This window comes from Suricata suricatta, chromosome 1, assembly GCF_006229205.1.
Source record: "Suricata suricatta isolate VVHF042 chromosome 1, meerkat_22Aug2017_6uvM2_HiC, whole genome shotgun sequence".
NCBI lineage: Eukaryota > Metazoa > Chordata > Mammalia > Carnivora > Herpestidae > Suricata > Suricata suricatta.
The window spans coordinates 26,394,889-26,410,065 of NC_043700.1; the positions used below are offsets into that span (position 1 = coordinate 26,394,889).

Below are 15,177 nucleotides of genomic sequence, written 5' to 3' on the forward strand. Positions count from 1 at the left end.
GATTACCGGGTCATCATGACCTGGGCATCTGACTGGCATCTTTTACTGAAATCTGGAACCAAAGAGGACAGGCAGCGGGATGGTCTGTGTTTGGTTTCAGACATGTTGAGTATGAGATTGCTGTGGAATATTTCCAAATAAAAATATCCAAGAGGCAAAGTAAATACTGACTTAAAGTTCCTGGACCTGTGTTCTCAGCTGTATTCAGGTTAAGTCCATTAAAGAGTCTCCTTGTTCCTCTTGCTCTCTGCTGTTTGTGAGAGTCCGTTCATCTCTGTCTGTTTCCCTGTGACTTTACCCTGGAAGCCTCACGCTTATGCACGTTTGCTTCCTCATCCAAAATGAAAAGGCAGACAAGATGATCTTCGTTAGCTCAGACACTGATCAGACACTGCCTCCCTTGAGGACTCCCTCTGCATTCCAAGGTGCTTCAGGCACCGAAGTCTGTGTTAGGAGAGCCTGCTTGGCTCTGTCCTAGTCATCCCAGTGTTCTTTGTTTCCTCCCCCGCTCCGGCTGCCCGTGGCCTTCCCTCCCTCGGGTGGGTTTTCAGGAGCTGCAGGAATGAGTTCAGTCTTAGGACTTGGAAGAGGAGCTTACGTTTGTTTGTTTGTTTCGTTTTTAATGTTTGTTTATTTTTGAGAGAACGAGAGTGTGTGAGCAGGGGAGGGGTGGGTAGAGAGAGAGGGAGACACAGAATCCAAAGCAGGCTCCAGGCTCCGAGCTGACAGCCTCAACACAGGGCTTGAACTCACGAATCACAAGATCACGATCTGAGCAGAAGTTGGATGCTTAACTGACTGAGCCACCTTGGTGCCCCAGGAGGAGCTTACTTTAAAAGCTGGTCCATGGGTGAGCACAGCCATCAGAGTTTTCAGGGTGATCTCTGGACCCCTGGTGAGCCTGGGAGACAAACATGGGGACTGAGGTCACCAGCTACCCCACCGCCAAGGCAACCGAAGTTAGCCACACTTTTGTTAAAAAAAAAAAAGGGATTCTCGGAAAGTTAGTTTGAAGAGAGGGTTCCAACTGCTTTTATTTTGAACTTTGAAAATTACTCTTCTGTAACATTTGTTCTGGTTCGAGCCTCCTTTTTGCTCATGTTTTCTGTTTTGTTTTTGTTTTAGTGTGACAAATACGGAAAGGATTGGGAAATTTTAGATCTAGTTCCTATGGATATTTCCTAAGTTCCTTTAATAAAGAAAACAGTGGTGTATCTTTAAACAGCTTTAAAAATTTTCCACCAAGTCCCGTTCAGTCTATAACAAGCATTATTACACACTAAAGGCTAGTCTCCGAGCTGGCCCCAGGGGTCCAGACTTGGTGAAGACCTGGATCCTGCCTTCCTGAGCTCTCACTAGCCAACCGTTGGGCACTTGGTTGTGAGGACACGTCCTCTCCCCCGGTGCGCTCCAGCTCAGGACGTTTCCACTGGCGCATTTGGAGCTCCCCTTCCTCCGGACCAGCCCACTCTGCTGCACATCTCTTGACATTTATGGTGACTCCAGATTGCGTCACAGAGGGAGAAGGGAAGGGTGGTGAGAGGTATGACAGGATTTATCAAATGTGAGTTCAGTCCAGTCTCTTGTAGGCCTCCACTACACTTACCTGACTTGTCCTTGGAGCAGCTTTGAGTTGGGGAGATTTGGAAAGAAATGCGCCCCATTCTGCTGGGCTAGGTTTATGTGCAGATGCGGGTCAGTGAATAGTCCCTGAGCATCAGTCTAGGCCCAGTGGGAAGTAATGCCTTAGGATAAAAATGTAGAAGTGTCTGGAAGTCTTAAATCCCATCAGTCCAGGCTGAGATTGGAACCCTGACTCCCCTACCTCCACTATTTCTGTCTCTAGGATCTGATATCTTAGAAGACATCTCTTTTCATTTTTGAAACTTTATAAAGGATAGTTGATCAGAGAAAAGCACCCCCAACGTGGCCGGTTCCTGGTAGGATGAGGAGGGGCTGCTGTCGGGTGCCCCACGGTGGGCCTGAGCAGGCATGGGGCTAAGCCATTAGTGTGCCGGGTCCTGAGACGCTCTTGACTTTTTTCCCCAAGGTTCAGAATGTCTTAAAATAGCATGGTGGCTGGAATAACAGTAACAACAACAATAGCTTGCCATTCCTGAGAACGGTTGTTTGTCTGAAACCCGAGGCATGAGTTCTGGCAGCAGCTAGTTTCCACAAGCGGGGCTCCCACAAGAGTTGCTCTAATGGAAATCATATGGTCTCGTCCTGACCGGAAGCGCAGTGGTCTGTTAAGCATTCTCCCAACCCCTCTGTTAGGAATTTTCTTACCGAAACTGCAGTCACCTACACACCCGAGAACTGGGAAAAAGCTGGTGTAGACCTGATCATTTTAAAGAGGCTTATGATACTACTGTTTTCCTGTTCAAATAATTCAGTCCACTCTTTGGACTAGGCTCTCCAGTCTGGACACTTGTGCAGTCTGTATTCCCACCACCAAGTCCTGAGGAGGACTTTATTTATTTATTTATTTTAAAATCTGCCCTGTTTAGAAAGGGAGTCAGGGAGTCCGGCCAGCACACAACATTGTCAGGATCCCCGGCTGCCTTTCAGACAGTTCTCAGTCAGCTCTGGGATCTCCATCTTGTCAGAAGTTCTTGCCCTGCCGGCCGGCTGTGGGGAAATGCCCCAGGTTCACAGGCACCTGCAGGCTCACATGCTCTCCATTTGCTCCATACAGCAGTTCCCACATCACATTCAGGAAAGTTCTGTTTCCAGCCCCCTTCTCTTTCTGAAAATGCTGCCCCAGAGCCAGACTTTTGGCAGATGACGAGACGGAGTGAGACCTGGAAGGAGCAGGCCTGGGTTGGCTGCCTCCATGTGGGAAGGGGTGAAATGACTTTACTGACCTTGGGTCACGTGCACACTAGACTTCGGCAATGTCCTGAATAGCAGGGTCTCTAATGGCTTTATAAGTCACCTTTTCCTGCCTCCTTCAGCAGTCCTGGGGAGCATCCTTGGCCTACTTGACTTCAGATTTTGACAGGTGATAAAAGCACATATTGAGATTACTGCTTCACAAAGTCCAGATTCAGAACTATTGACTGGTGTTATTTTTGCCTTTGTTGAGACGCTCCCTCATGTGTTTGCTGTTACTTTAATGGATTGCTTCCTGATACATTCTGAGCCCCGGGCACTTGCCTTCAATCTGGCAAACTGCAGCTTGACCTGAATGGAATCAGATTTAGACCAGTCAGTTGGCAACATGACTGACTCACTTTTTTCCTCCCCTACAAAATACAGTTTGTGCAAGCAGCGACTGTGAACGTTCTGATTTGCATCTTTGCGGAGCTTAACTTTAATCAGGATGCTCCAGGCTTGTTCACTTCTATTCTCTGAATTTTTAACATTTTACGTGGCTTTGTAGGCACAGTGTCTGGCCCTGTGCTTCTGAGAGTTAAATGAATAATGCTTGGTGATCGTGATTTATCGGTTAGTGGCAATTACATGGGTAAGCAGAGGAGTCCTACGGTTGGGGTCTGGTTTGGTCCTGCCAATAAGCCGTTGTTCTCCCAGAGGCTCTGCGTGGGTTTTCATGGGATATCTCCTACTGGTTCTCTTTCTTCCTCTTTTCCTCGGAGGGCCACGTGTGCGGTTTGGTGCAGGAAATCCCCACTGTTCTTGTGTTCCCCCAGCTCCAGTTGGAAAGACATCAGAGTGTCCGGGGCAGAGCCCGGGCCTGAGATCTCAGCAGGCCAGACGGGCGGCAGATGCCTGTTGCTTTTTTTCACTTTGTATTTACCATTCCCTTGCTTCGAGTTTGGGGACCAAAACCAGCAGGTTATTAAAAGAATGAGAGTAGTTTGACTCCTGACATTGATTGGGGCTCTGGGTTATTTGGTGTTTTGTTTCCGATTTGAAAGCAGCTGTTTGGTAACCACTAACTCTTCCTTATTCTTTTCTTGCAGATGAGCTCACAGTGCCTGCACTTTACCCCAGTGGCCCTGAAGTGTGGGCCCCGTACCCTCTGTACCCGGCGGAGTTAGCGCCTGCCCTACCTCCTCCTGCTCTCACCTACCCCGCTTCACTGCATGCCCAGGTAATTGATGCCCATCGGCCACGACTTCACTCACCCCGCCACCGGTCCTTTCAAACCTGGTTCCCCAGAGCGCACCATATGACTAACACCGAGCCAGCTAACAGACCCGCCTGCGGGAGATTGATGATCCCCCCTCCAGGACTTGGGGACCGTCTGACAGCCATGATATCACCCACGGCCTGATGTCTGCCCCAGATGACACCTCTCTCTTCCTTAATGATCTCACCCTCATACCACACATGGGAGACTGGGCCCAGCCAGCTAGAGGGCGTCACCAGAACGTAGTCGCGTGTGCCTGGTTGTGCGGAAGGGCTGCGCAGGGAGGTGTCCCCTTGTCGCAGGATTTACGTGTCTGTGTGTGAACCTGTGTGTTGAGAGATTTCTGCTGTCGTCTTCTCTACGATCTAGTGACCAACGGGGAAAGGTGGGGGCTTCCAGGGAGACCGTGTGCTCTCCTACACGTATTACGGGAACGAGGGAGGGCTCCTTTTTCCACTTTGAGGAAACCCTATAGAAAAGGAGGTACCAGTGTAGTGTTGAGAATGCAATTACAGGTCAAGGTAGAGGTCTCTGATCTGACCTACTCCTTCTCACTTAAGAGTACCTGAGTTGTATAAACTCCCTGTTTCTGCACAAAGATTACTGTCTCCATAATAACCCTTCTCCCCCCGTGGGACAAAAAGTGTTGCTCTTAGTTTTGCTTCTAGCGCAAGTAGTAGTAACGAATGTTCAGGTTCAGAGTGACGATCAACACCAGGAGACAATATAGATTTCATTTGTCTTAGCTCACGTGAGAATCTTTCTAAAAGCAGGAAAGCCTGGTTTCTGAAAAGCTTTGGCCTGGACAGACAGGTGAGGTTTTTGTTTTGCTTCGTGTTTATTACAAGGCTGGATGAAATACACAGCTTCCCAGAAAACTTCCTCTTCCTTCTGACAGACAGCTCTTTCGTGTTGTATGGAATTGCCCGGGTCGTGTAAAACACGCATAAGCAGCCCGCCAGCCGCCGTCCTCACAGGCCACGGAGTCAGGAGTGTTGCTGGTGCCCATGCTCGCTTTCTCTTCCAGCGGGGTCGCCAGTGCTCCGTGCACGTGCTGACGACCCAGCTGGCCAGGCCCGTGCGGGCAGACTACACGCAGAGGGCCTTGGAGCCCGCAGCCCCAGCGTGACGGCCCTTGGCGGGGAGGGGAGGACATAGAAAGCAGCACCAGTAGTGAGGGAAAAGTAGACGGTTTCAGTGAGAGCACTGGACACAGAGCATCCCCTCCCGTGGCAGCATGGTCCTAAGCTGACCCAGGTTCCAGATCTGCTGTGCTCTCGCCTCCCCCTTCCCTTCCCGCCGCTGCTTTCCACCTTTGTCTGTGTCTTGGTCTCCGGGTAGCAGGGGAGGGAGAAGGGATAAAACCTAAACCAGTGGACACATCTTCTTCTGAGTCCTTGAAATCTTCTCAGTGGCCTCGGGGATAACTTTGTTGATGACGGGGAGCGACTCAGAAAGGCCCGCCTGTGAGTGGGCCCGCCCCCACCATCCGTGGACATGTCTTTGCTCCTCTTGCTAGATTGCTTACAAACAGATCGACAGTTGAGGCAAATGTTAATAACGCTGTGAAATGGTACCGAGTTTGTGGCGTCCTCTGAATATTGATTGATGGCTTTGGTTACTCAGCAGCAAAGGCTTTCACCATTACCCTGAAAGGGCAACAGTGGACATTGGCCAGAAAGGACCGGGGAATGGTAGCTTTGGGGCCATAAAAGTTGAGTCACTTGCCCTTTTTATAATGGATGAAATCTAAATTATGTCTGGGGATGTGGGAGAAGGAACTAAAGAATCTTAAAAGATTAGAAAGCCCACGCCGTTGTGAGGAAGGTTAGGGAGAGACCATGCTAAGATTCGATGACTCAACCATTCGACTTCATGGGATGTATCGATCTCAACAAGACTTCCCCAGCCTGGAAGCCACTCGGCTCCGCCACAGCGGTCCTGGAGTGGAACTCTCATCCGATACCAGGGAGATCCTTGTACTCAGCCCCGCAGCTTCTTGTTTGGAGTCAACCCAGCGAAGCTTGGGGTCTGTATCCTAAATACTCGTGAACAGATGTGGTTATTTAAATTTCTTTGTCCAATAGGAAAATCATAGAATGAACCCGGTAGGGGCTTTACCGATCAGCAGGTCTGGCCCATTTTACAGTTGAGGCAACAGACTGGAGAAGATGGAGAGAGTTCTCCAGAGTGGCGAATGGCCCTGCTATGACTGGAGCCAGGTCACCTGACTCCCAGGCCTTGCTCTTTCCACGCCCCAGTGCTGGCTCACCAAAGGCTTAACTCTCTGGAATTTTGGAAAGGCCTCGCTCCAGTGACTCCTTGGATCTTTTCTTCTCTAAGTAGATGAGAAGCCTGTAAGAAGAGACTTGGAGGCAAAGACAAGGGAATCAGAACTTAACCTTCAGCCAAGGGGCCTGAGAAAATTTTTATTAACTGCAGGTAGAACGGTGGGAAAGACCAAGTGGCGCAGTCCCCTTAGTGGATGGTTCCGGTTTTGTTTGGAGATCTTGCTGTATGTCTTTGGAGAAGCTTTTATATTATTTTGTTTTTCTTGGCAATGTTGTGCTCTGTTTTGAGACTTGGATTTTTTTTTTCTTCTAGTGTTTCTCTCCTGAGGCAAAGCCCAACACACCTGTCTTTTGTCCACTTCTCCAGCAAATTAGATTTGTCTCTGGGAATGTGTTTGTAACGTACCAACCTACTCCAGACCAGCAGAGGGAGCTCCCATGTTGAATTTGCTTGTTAGCTACCTTTCCCCCTTTTGCAAAAATTATTTCTTGGTAACATTTGAGAGATTTCAATAAAAATTTTAATCAGAGCAAAAATTATCTCACGTAGACTGCAGCGTTTTGTGTTCATGATGGTGCGAGTTTGGAGCTAAGACTTTCTCTCTGAGGCGGTGGGAGTCGGGCCGCCGTGGTACTGGTCACACACCGCGTGGGCGAGAGCCTCAGCACCAGGGGGACTTGGCCCAGAGTCAAGGCCTCACCGCTGCAGCTGGTCTCTTCTTGGGCTGCCGAACCATCAAGAGCTGCACTTTGGAAGATTCTCTTTCTAGCACCTGTGGGTCGCCTCTACCTGGAGATCTTGCTTCACCGGGGATGGTGTGTTGGCTGTCGGAAGCTTGTTTGAAGCCAATAGATGTGCTGTCCAGTCTGCCCTGATCCAGAGGAAGGAGGACCCAGGGGACAGAAACTGTCATTGAAAACAAGTTGTGTCTGTCTTCTAGTTCTACTCCAGCTTCCATCTGTGGCCTGGGGCCTCCAAGTCTAAATTGAAGATGCTTATTTGACAGCATATCTCAATTTTGAAGCATTATTGCATAAGGTAATGGGACCGTGAGCTGCGGCACTGCCTCATTAGTTGTGGAGACGATTCACCAGACAAGTGGTTTCTAAGATCACTAACATTTTAGACACGATCGTCCCCTCCTTGGTATGTGAAATGTATTAAATGTATTCTGTGAGTCACTGAACAGGAGGGAAGGTTTCATCCATTGCTTTTAGGAACATTATTAGACTCTCGAAAGAACATAAGCAATTCCTGTCACATCATAGTGCCCCCTCTCTGCTTTTTCAGTCCGGGTTCAGTGTTGCTTGTTAGCAGTCATGTGGTCTTGTTGCTGACAGGGTGGAGAGAAGCCAGTAAAGTGCACTCTTCTCATTACGGTCTAGAAACAATACCATTTACCCTTGACCAGAGCCACATTGTTGGGCCAGAAACTCTTACAGGTAAGTAGGGCCGAGGAAGCAAGTCCTAGCGACCTGTTCATCCTTCAGAGGCCCCGTTTGCCCTGACAGCACATCATGTACGGCTTACAGCTGGAACTGTCACCTGCATGTAAACAAAAGGTTCTAAAATCACAACACAGACTTCCAGGGTTAGCCATGCCTCTTGGGAGGTGCCTGTGACACATCGGAAAAATTTTTAAGGTTAGACCCGAAATCAATGTAAAAATGGACCATGGGAAAGTGACCCAGGCAACCAGGGAAGAGGGATCACCAGGGCAGGGGGAGCCCGTAGTGGTGGGTGAGCGCTCACTGCAGTGCTGCCCCCCCCCCCCCCCCATACTCAGGCATTTACTCAGCTTCTGAAAACTGAATCTTTAACCTTTTATTAGACACCTCCTCTGTCACTGTGCCCTGTGGAGATGACAGCAGGGCGTCTGGTTTGGCATGGGGTGTCATTTAGAGTACATGGCTCTTGAGAGAGGGAGCCAGGAAGCAGGGCAGGTGTGAGCATGCACTCCGCCATCTGAGCCCGGCTCCAGCGGCGTGGCAGCGATGCGCTGTGCCCAGGCACGTGGTAGGACTCCCACAGGAAGGGCATTTCGTTTCCCGCTTCTACCCTCCTGCTCAGCAGGCAGTAGCCAGCCCTCTAATGGTTGTCGGTCCCGTGGTGGGACTGGTGAACAAAACCCGGGAGCGGCTGCAGCACCATGCCCGGCTGGCCAACCTCCCAAAGGTAAGGGAAGAGTCGGGCGATTCAGGGCATTTGCTTTGGGCCTGCCGGATGGCATCAGCCCTTCTCACCTGAGACCTGGTCCTTGAGGCCCGGCTCTCGGGCGGCTGTCGTCTCCCCGCAGCACAGGGCCGGTGACGGTCTGGGAGAGCACAGCTCGGAGGGACCACAGAGACTGCTTTTGGGGGCTGATCAGTCCATGGCTTTAATTGGTTTTTAGACATCGATGAAACTCCTAACCCTCTGACATTTCCCTTAAAACCTACAGCTCTGAAAAGGTCAGACTGTGAGAAGAAACTGCCCCGGGTGCCCTGTCTCCTGAGTGTGCTAGCCTTGTCTGCTTCCTGATTTGGTTTAGCTTCCTGGTCTGGGAGCGCCGGCCCACCTTCCGCAGGAGGCACGGGTCTCCCCCATAGGAACCCAGAGCCCCCTTAGCTTTGCCAGCACCGCCTGTGGGCGATTTCTGGGCCCAGCCTTCTGGAGGGATGGAAGTGCAGGCTCTGCCATTTACGAGCTGTATGACCTTGACTGAACAAGTTCCTTCGCCTCTCTGTGCTTCAGTAAAGTAGGGCTAATGATCCCCCGTGTAGGACAAGAGTTCCTGGCACATAATAAGGGCTTCATAAACGTTAGCATTTCAAGGAACGGTCGGGTTTTCAACCAGGAGGAGTCCTTGTAGCTGTAGCTACTCACGAAGCTGTGATCGATCGTGCGGACACTAAGGGCATCCGGCGTGTCCCGATGGCATCTGATGAGGCTGCCGTCCTCGTGGCTTCGGCCCAATGGAAGGCCCGAGATTGGAAAGAATACATGAGACCTCGAGGGACAGCCACCAGAGCGACCACAGCTGCCCCGTACTCAGCAGTGGAGTCTCAGGAGCGTGTGTCTACACCGAGAGGACTCGTCCCCATAGGAAGTCTCCCCCACCCCGAAGCTGGGCCCGGACACGCCTGCCGGGAGAAAGCCTCTCCCTGACAGGAAATAGATCAAGAGTGGGAAACAGCTGAACTCCCAGAGAGACCAAATGGTTCCTGTATGTTGCTTTACTCAGACCCGCTGGCCCTGAACTTTCCAGCTGTTGTCTTATCTTGCTTTCCTATCAGAAACTGGAGAAGAGAGAGACCCACGGGTCATCCGGCCCATTCCCCCCTGGACTCTCTGGCTCACTCTTCCCACAGTCCGTCCATTAGAATTCTGCCCAGCCTCGTTTCCAGGTGGCAGTGTTACCTCTCGTGCCTTGGCTGAACCATGGCCTGAGGCTGAGCCCCCAGGGGATCCCACCCTGGCCAAGCAGGCGCCCTCTCCTTGCTCTCCTTGCTGACCTTTTCTGTCCGTCTCTCTCCTCCTCTGCTGTTTATCTGGAGAGCGAGGGAGCCATCGCTGAGGCGGTGAGGCACACAGACATCTGGCCTGTCCTCTCTGGCCTCTTCCAAGGCAGGGCCAGGCAGTCAGCTGGAGGAAATGGGGCAGTGGTTCCTCTGGCCAGAGCTGCTGCTGCTGCTGCTGAGACCCAAACTTCACCAAGCTGGGCGGCTTTCAGCAGCTGTTCAGAAACCTGAGTCGGCCCCCCAGTGTCTGTGGCCCTGGCCGTGGTCATGGAGCCCATCAAGCCTCAACGTTGCCACGTCCACGGCTAAGCACGCAGCTCAAAGTGGGCCGCCTCCTGGCAGGAGCAGCAGGGTGCCCCTCATCCAGTGCCCAGTTTCACGGGTTTCTTGAGCATGTGTCATCTTGTCCTTTGTTAAGGCTAAACTTCCTAGAGCCCGTGTCTTGTTCCCCAGCCTCATCAGCAGGGAGAGCCCTCTAGCAAATCTGGGCTCTGACCATCCGCAGTCGGATGGTGCAGAGTCCAGCAAACAGGCTGATTTTAGTGGTAATTTCCTCCCACTCTGCTGCCTTTGGGATTTTAAGCAAGTTCATTTTAACCTCCCTGAACCTCCACTTCCTCCTCTATAAATGGGAAGAATGAGTAAGTACCTACTTCATGGGGTCATTTTGAGGGAAAAAGTAAAATGCTTGGCATGGAGTTGTCATTATTAAAATAGCTCTTCTCTTTCCTTTTTTCAGAACTTTCTGGAGGCTCCTGGGCCCTCCCTTTGTAGCATTCGAAGCAGTTAGGATATAGGGACTCCAGACCAGCACCCCAGCAAGAGAGCCCTGAGGGCCCAGGTGCCCTTCACGGGGCCAGCGTGGCAGCCTGCGGGGTGGGCCGAGGGCAGGCACTGGGTTTGGGCCTCCTTTCCTAAGAATGGGCACCCACGGACCATCCAGAAGTATGTGAATTCTAACTGCTTTGGAAACAACACCAAGGCTACGAAGAAACTTCAGAAACATAAACTGTAGCCTTTGTAAAAGACAAAGTGAACTTTGCCTTGAAGAAAACCAATTCTGACAGGGGGGAAAAGGGAACATCTATTCCAAATGGGATCATGTTTTATTCAGGATTTGGGCTGCCAGTGGGGAAGGCCAGGACTCGGTGGCAGGATGGGAAAGTGGGACACCCCAACTTCAGGTCTCATCCACTCTGCCATGAACTACTTCTCGCTTCACCGGGCTTGGCTCCTGGGGACTTCTAATGGCCCTCGATCGCAAGCATAGTTAAAAATTAACAGACTGACAGAATTAAATATGGATGACAAGCAGCCGCTGTGGACTTAATCTGACACAGCATGTTACACGCTTGGGTGCCCTCCACCCGAGTTGCATCTTAAGTGAACCTCTGGACGTCTGAGCACATTTCACATGCCTCTCTGGAAGCGAGAACCTGGCTTGTGCTTAGGACAGACAGGGAAAGAGTCTAAAAGCCCAGGAGAGAAAATTATCCCTGAAGGCTCACGTTTAATTAAGCCCAAGCCTTGACTGATCTTAGCAGGAGGTACTCCTGGGGGTCTGGACCTTGTCGCTGCCTGGGCCCAAGCCCCAGCAGTGTCCCACCAGTCAGACGGGGCCCAGGTCTGGGCTGGGGCATCAGGACCCCCTCCAGCCAGGACTTCGTTGCTCACTTCCTTTCCAGAGGTCGGGGTAGGTCAGATGGCTGACTTCATCTCTAGACCGATTCACATAGATCTTGACATTTTGCCTAGATAAGGGCAACGTGTTCGGTGGCCCTAGGCAGGGAATATTAGGTGTCAGACCAGCGGTAAAGAATGGTGAATGCAGTTTGTGCCCTTCGTGTCTGCTGAGAAAGAGGATGGGCTGGCAGTTTGCGGGGGGGGGGGGTGATAGGGAGGAAGGATGTTCCTTCAGAGTGATCCTCAGTGGGCCTCATTTTCATGAAGCAGAGAAATCCCTGAAAAGTGTTTTTTCCAATTCTGGTGAACACTATATTAGGTATGGCCAGGTGGGGTTTTAAAGAACCCTGTGATTCGTCCCATAAAAACGATCGGATATCCTATACGGCAGATCCGTCTAGTTTCTTTGGTGCGTTTGGAGTTTATTGGACCACAGTGTGTTTCTGGAGTGGCCGCCGCAGCCTGGCAGCCTCAGCACGGGCGCTATAGGGTCTGACCTGCTTTATTTGGTGATGCCGCCCAGAGGGTATTCGTAGGCCTGGAGCGAGCTGGCCAGGGTTGGTTCGAACCGCAGAGTCTGTGAGTGGCTGGCCGCGGCTGGTTCAGTGTTGGGAAAGCCCCAGCAGTCCACAGGGCTCCATCGTGGGGACAGTGTAGACCCGTGAAGTATCCATGCTGCTAGGGAAATCTATTCACATACAGCATCTCCGTCAGGAAAGGTGGGAAAGGCTTCACTGCTTCTTACAGATGAGATGGGACACCCAGAGCACCAGCTGGGCTCGTGGGCTGCAGCTCTGATTAGTTGTGTTAAGAGCTAGGAACTCGGATGCCATATTGGCCGGCCTCAGCCTCCTTGATGCACCAGGAGTCACCGCTGGAGAAGGGGCCTTCTCTGCACCAGTGGGCGCTGCATAATAAAAAGTTTTTGTGGTCAGATAAACTTGGGAAACCCAGGGTTCATCAAGTTTCTTCGCTGTGGAACTTCTCAAGAGTCTTTAATGTGCTTAATGTGTGTGTCTCCAATGTGCTGAAGGGGCAGAGACTGTGCATTTCTCTCAAACTTACCGTGACCACAGAGCCTCTCTAGAAGGCCTGCTTCCGGCCACACTCGGGCCACCTCGCCCAGGAGCAGTGTGTCTCAGCCTGGGCATGCGCATCATCTGAGGGCTTGTGATGCAGGTGCTTGGGTTTCTCTCCTAGGGTTTCTGCATTTCTGACAAGTTCCCATGTGACCCTGGTGGGCCGGGGACCACACTCTGAGAAACACTGGGCTAGACTCACCCTTCTCTTTCATGGAGAAGAAAACTGCTAAACCAAGGAGTATTTACCAATGATTGCTTCCCTTAATTGGGCCAGGCGCCTTGGGAAGCGCTGCTCAGGACTGTTGTAAAGGCGGGCGTGAGGGGGGCAGGCGGCTGCCGGAAAGCAGGCAGAGCCGTGTACATAATCGCACCGCACTGCTTGCGAGCCGCTGTGGAAGGTGGAAATGTGAATTCTGTATGTGTTCGAATTGTCTGGGCCTTAGTGTCCTCACCTGTAAATGGAAGTGGACAGAGATTCCTTTTATGGATACTACTTTCTCTAGCATTCTGTTTTCTTTTTGCGCTGAGTTGTTTCTGGTGCTCTCCTCCCCTGTCCAATGTCTCAGTAGTCACAGGAGCTGGCACCACGCTAAGGTGTCGCCTGCAGGGGCATGGTGTTTCAGAAAAGCCTGACTCAAGAAGAGTGATGGTGGAACCCCAAACAGTGAGGCACACCCCTCCCCCCAGTAGTAAACTAGTCGCTCAACCGGGACTAAGTTCTAGTGGAGAAGCATCCCAGAGTCTGTCTTGTTGCCTCTTGATTTAAGGTCATAATCCGTGGCATGGCCAGCAGTCTCTGGCATGGAGTCTGTTCATTTGGATCATGAATATTGTTAGATGTTTATACAGGGACTCAGGATTTTGAGTGGGCAGTGTGTGTGTGTGTGTGTGTGTGTGTGTGTGTGTGTGTGTGTGTGTGAGAGAGAGAGAGAGAGAGAGAGAGAGAGAGAGAGAGAGAGAGAGTCAGCACATGACAGGACCATTGTCTTATGTGGAAGGTAGACCCTGCTGAACTGTCCGTGGAGAGGGAGTCCGGGAACCATGCATTTCCCCAGTGTTTATAATGCACAAAAAGCAGCTGCTGGGCAGTGGGCAGGAGTGGATCTGGGGCCAAAACCCACAGCAGAACAAAAGGCCGAATGGGTGTCTTCCCCACCCCCTGGAGGGCAGCAGTGGCTAGCCCCAAACAGCTTATTCACCTGGACCAGCTGCCTGCTGGGAACTCAGGTTGCTGGTGAGCCCCCCTGCCTGCTCCACTGTGCAGGAATGCTGGGGAGAAGCCTCCACTGGTGGGGGGTACACTGCCCTCTGCTGGCAGGTGGGTGCCACTGCACCTGTCGGACCTGCAAGGACACCTGGCTTGGATGTCTGTGGCATGCATCGAGAAGAGCCCGCCCGGTTGGCAAGGGCAGGGGTGTCCAAGCCGTGGTGCACTAGAGCGATGAATTTCAGGGCCTCTGTTGACTCCATCACCAGCACATCCTCCCTGAGAATGAGCCAGTGGGCTGGCTTCAGCTCAGCTGAGCTGACTTCCACTTGTCCGGGACCCCACAGCCCAGAGTCCGCCTGCTTATCATCCTGGAGTGCTCAGGGGTCCTAGGCCAGGCTGACTGCAGTGCTCAGGTGTGAGGCTTTTGTGGGGGGAAGAGGCCTGGCATGCACGACAGGCTAGCGGAGGCTGGGGTGGGCGTGTGGGAGACGCGGGCTTCCTTCTCGCGGTCACCGTCACCCAGAGTCATGCCATCCACTGCGCCCCCACACCCCTGGTCAGACCTCCCTCTTCCTGTGTCTCTGAAACACCAGCGTGTCTTGGCCTCATGGGGCTCAGCGCCCCACCCCACACCCAGGCAGCACCAGTCGCCACCACTGTGCTCCCTCCGGCTCCAGCGTGCACAGACCTGTCCCCTCCCGCTGTGTGTTTAGGTTCCCAGTCCCCCGCCTGCCCCGGGGCTGTGCCCCCATCCCGTCCTTTACCACCTGTCCCAGGAAGGCAGCTCCAACTCTGCCCTTTGCTTAGTGAGCAAGTGGATTCAGATGCACAAAGCCATAAGCCATGGGTAGGTATGAAATTTGTCTTTGTCTGTCTTCCTCCCTTCTGTCCTCTGCCCTACACCCCTGTACTCCTCCCCCCCCCACCCTTCCCATCCTCCACACTTCCCTTCTTTTGTTCTCTCTCCTTTATCCTGCATATGCTCCTAAATTCCCAAAGTGACCTCTTTGTTAGCCTGCATGCAAAGAGTTTCTGGTCCCTTCTCTTAAATGTTACTAAGTGGCGGATGACCCTCGCCCTGCCTTAATGAGCTTCAGTGCCTGCTCGTGCCTCCCGACGAACACAGCTTTGCCCTCTCAGTGCAGGGAGCCCTCTGGAGCTGGTAACCTGATTCTGGGACTATCTGGTGCAGCCCCCCTGCCCCCCAGGTGATCCCTGGTACGGGCATAAGCTTAAAATGCATCTGTGGTCCTTTTAGGTCCCCATTTCCCGAGTAAGTGAGGCCAGGTACCGCTGCCCCAGGTTGGGATGGGG

The 15,177-nt window shown here is 52.1% G+C and overlaps 1 protein-coding gene across 6 annotated transcripts in view; it reads left to right on the forward strand.

The window, feature by feature from the left end:
* The window catches only part of RBPMS (RNA binding protein, mRNA processing factor), a 169,629-nt gene that overhangs the window by 140,431 nt on the left and 14,021 nt on the right, over nt 1-15,177 (forward strand). For 3 of the 6 annotated variants that reach the window (XM_029935590.1, XM_029935604.1, XM_029935595.1), the window contains exons 6-7: nt 3,927-4,057; nt 6,701-6,927. The exons of 1 other annotated variant lie outside the window; for it this stretch is intronic. In XM_029935590.1, the coding sequence (XP_029791450.1) occupies nt 3,927-4,057; nt 6,701-6,832 (263 nt within the window). In that variant the 3' untranslated portion in view covers nt 6,833-6,927. Of the gene's footprint in view, nt 1-3,926; nt 4,058-6,700; nt 6,928-15,177 lie in introns of those variants that run through there. 2 more of the 6 variants (XM_029935620.1, XM_029935614.1) reach the window with 1 other exon arrangement.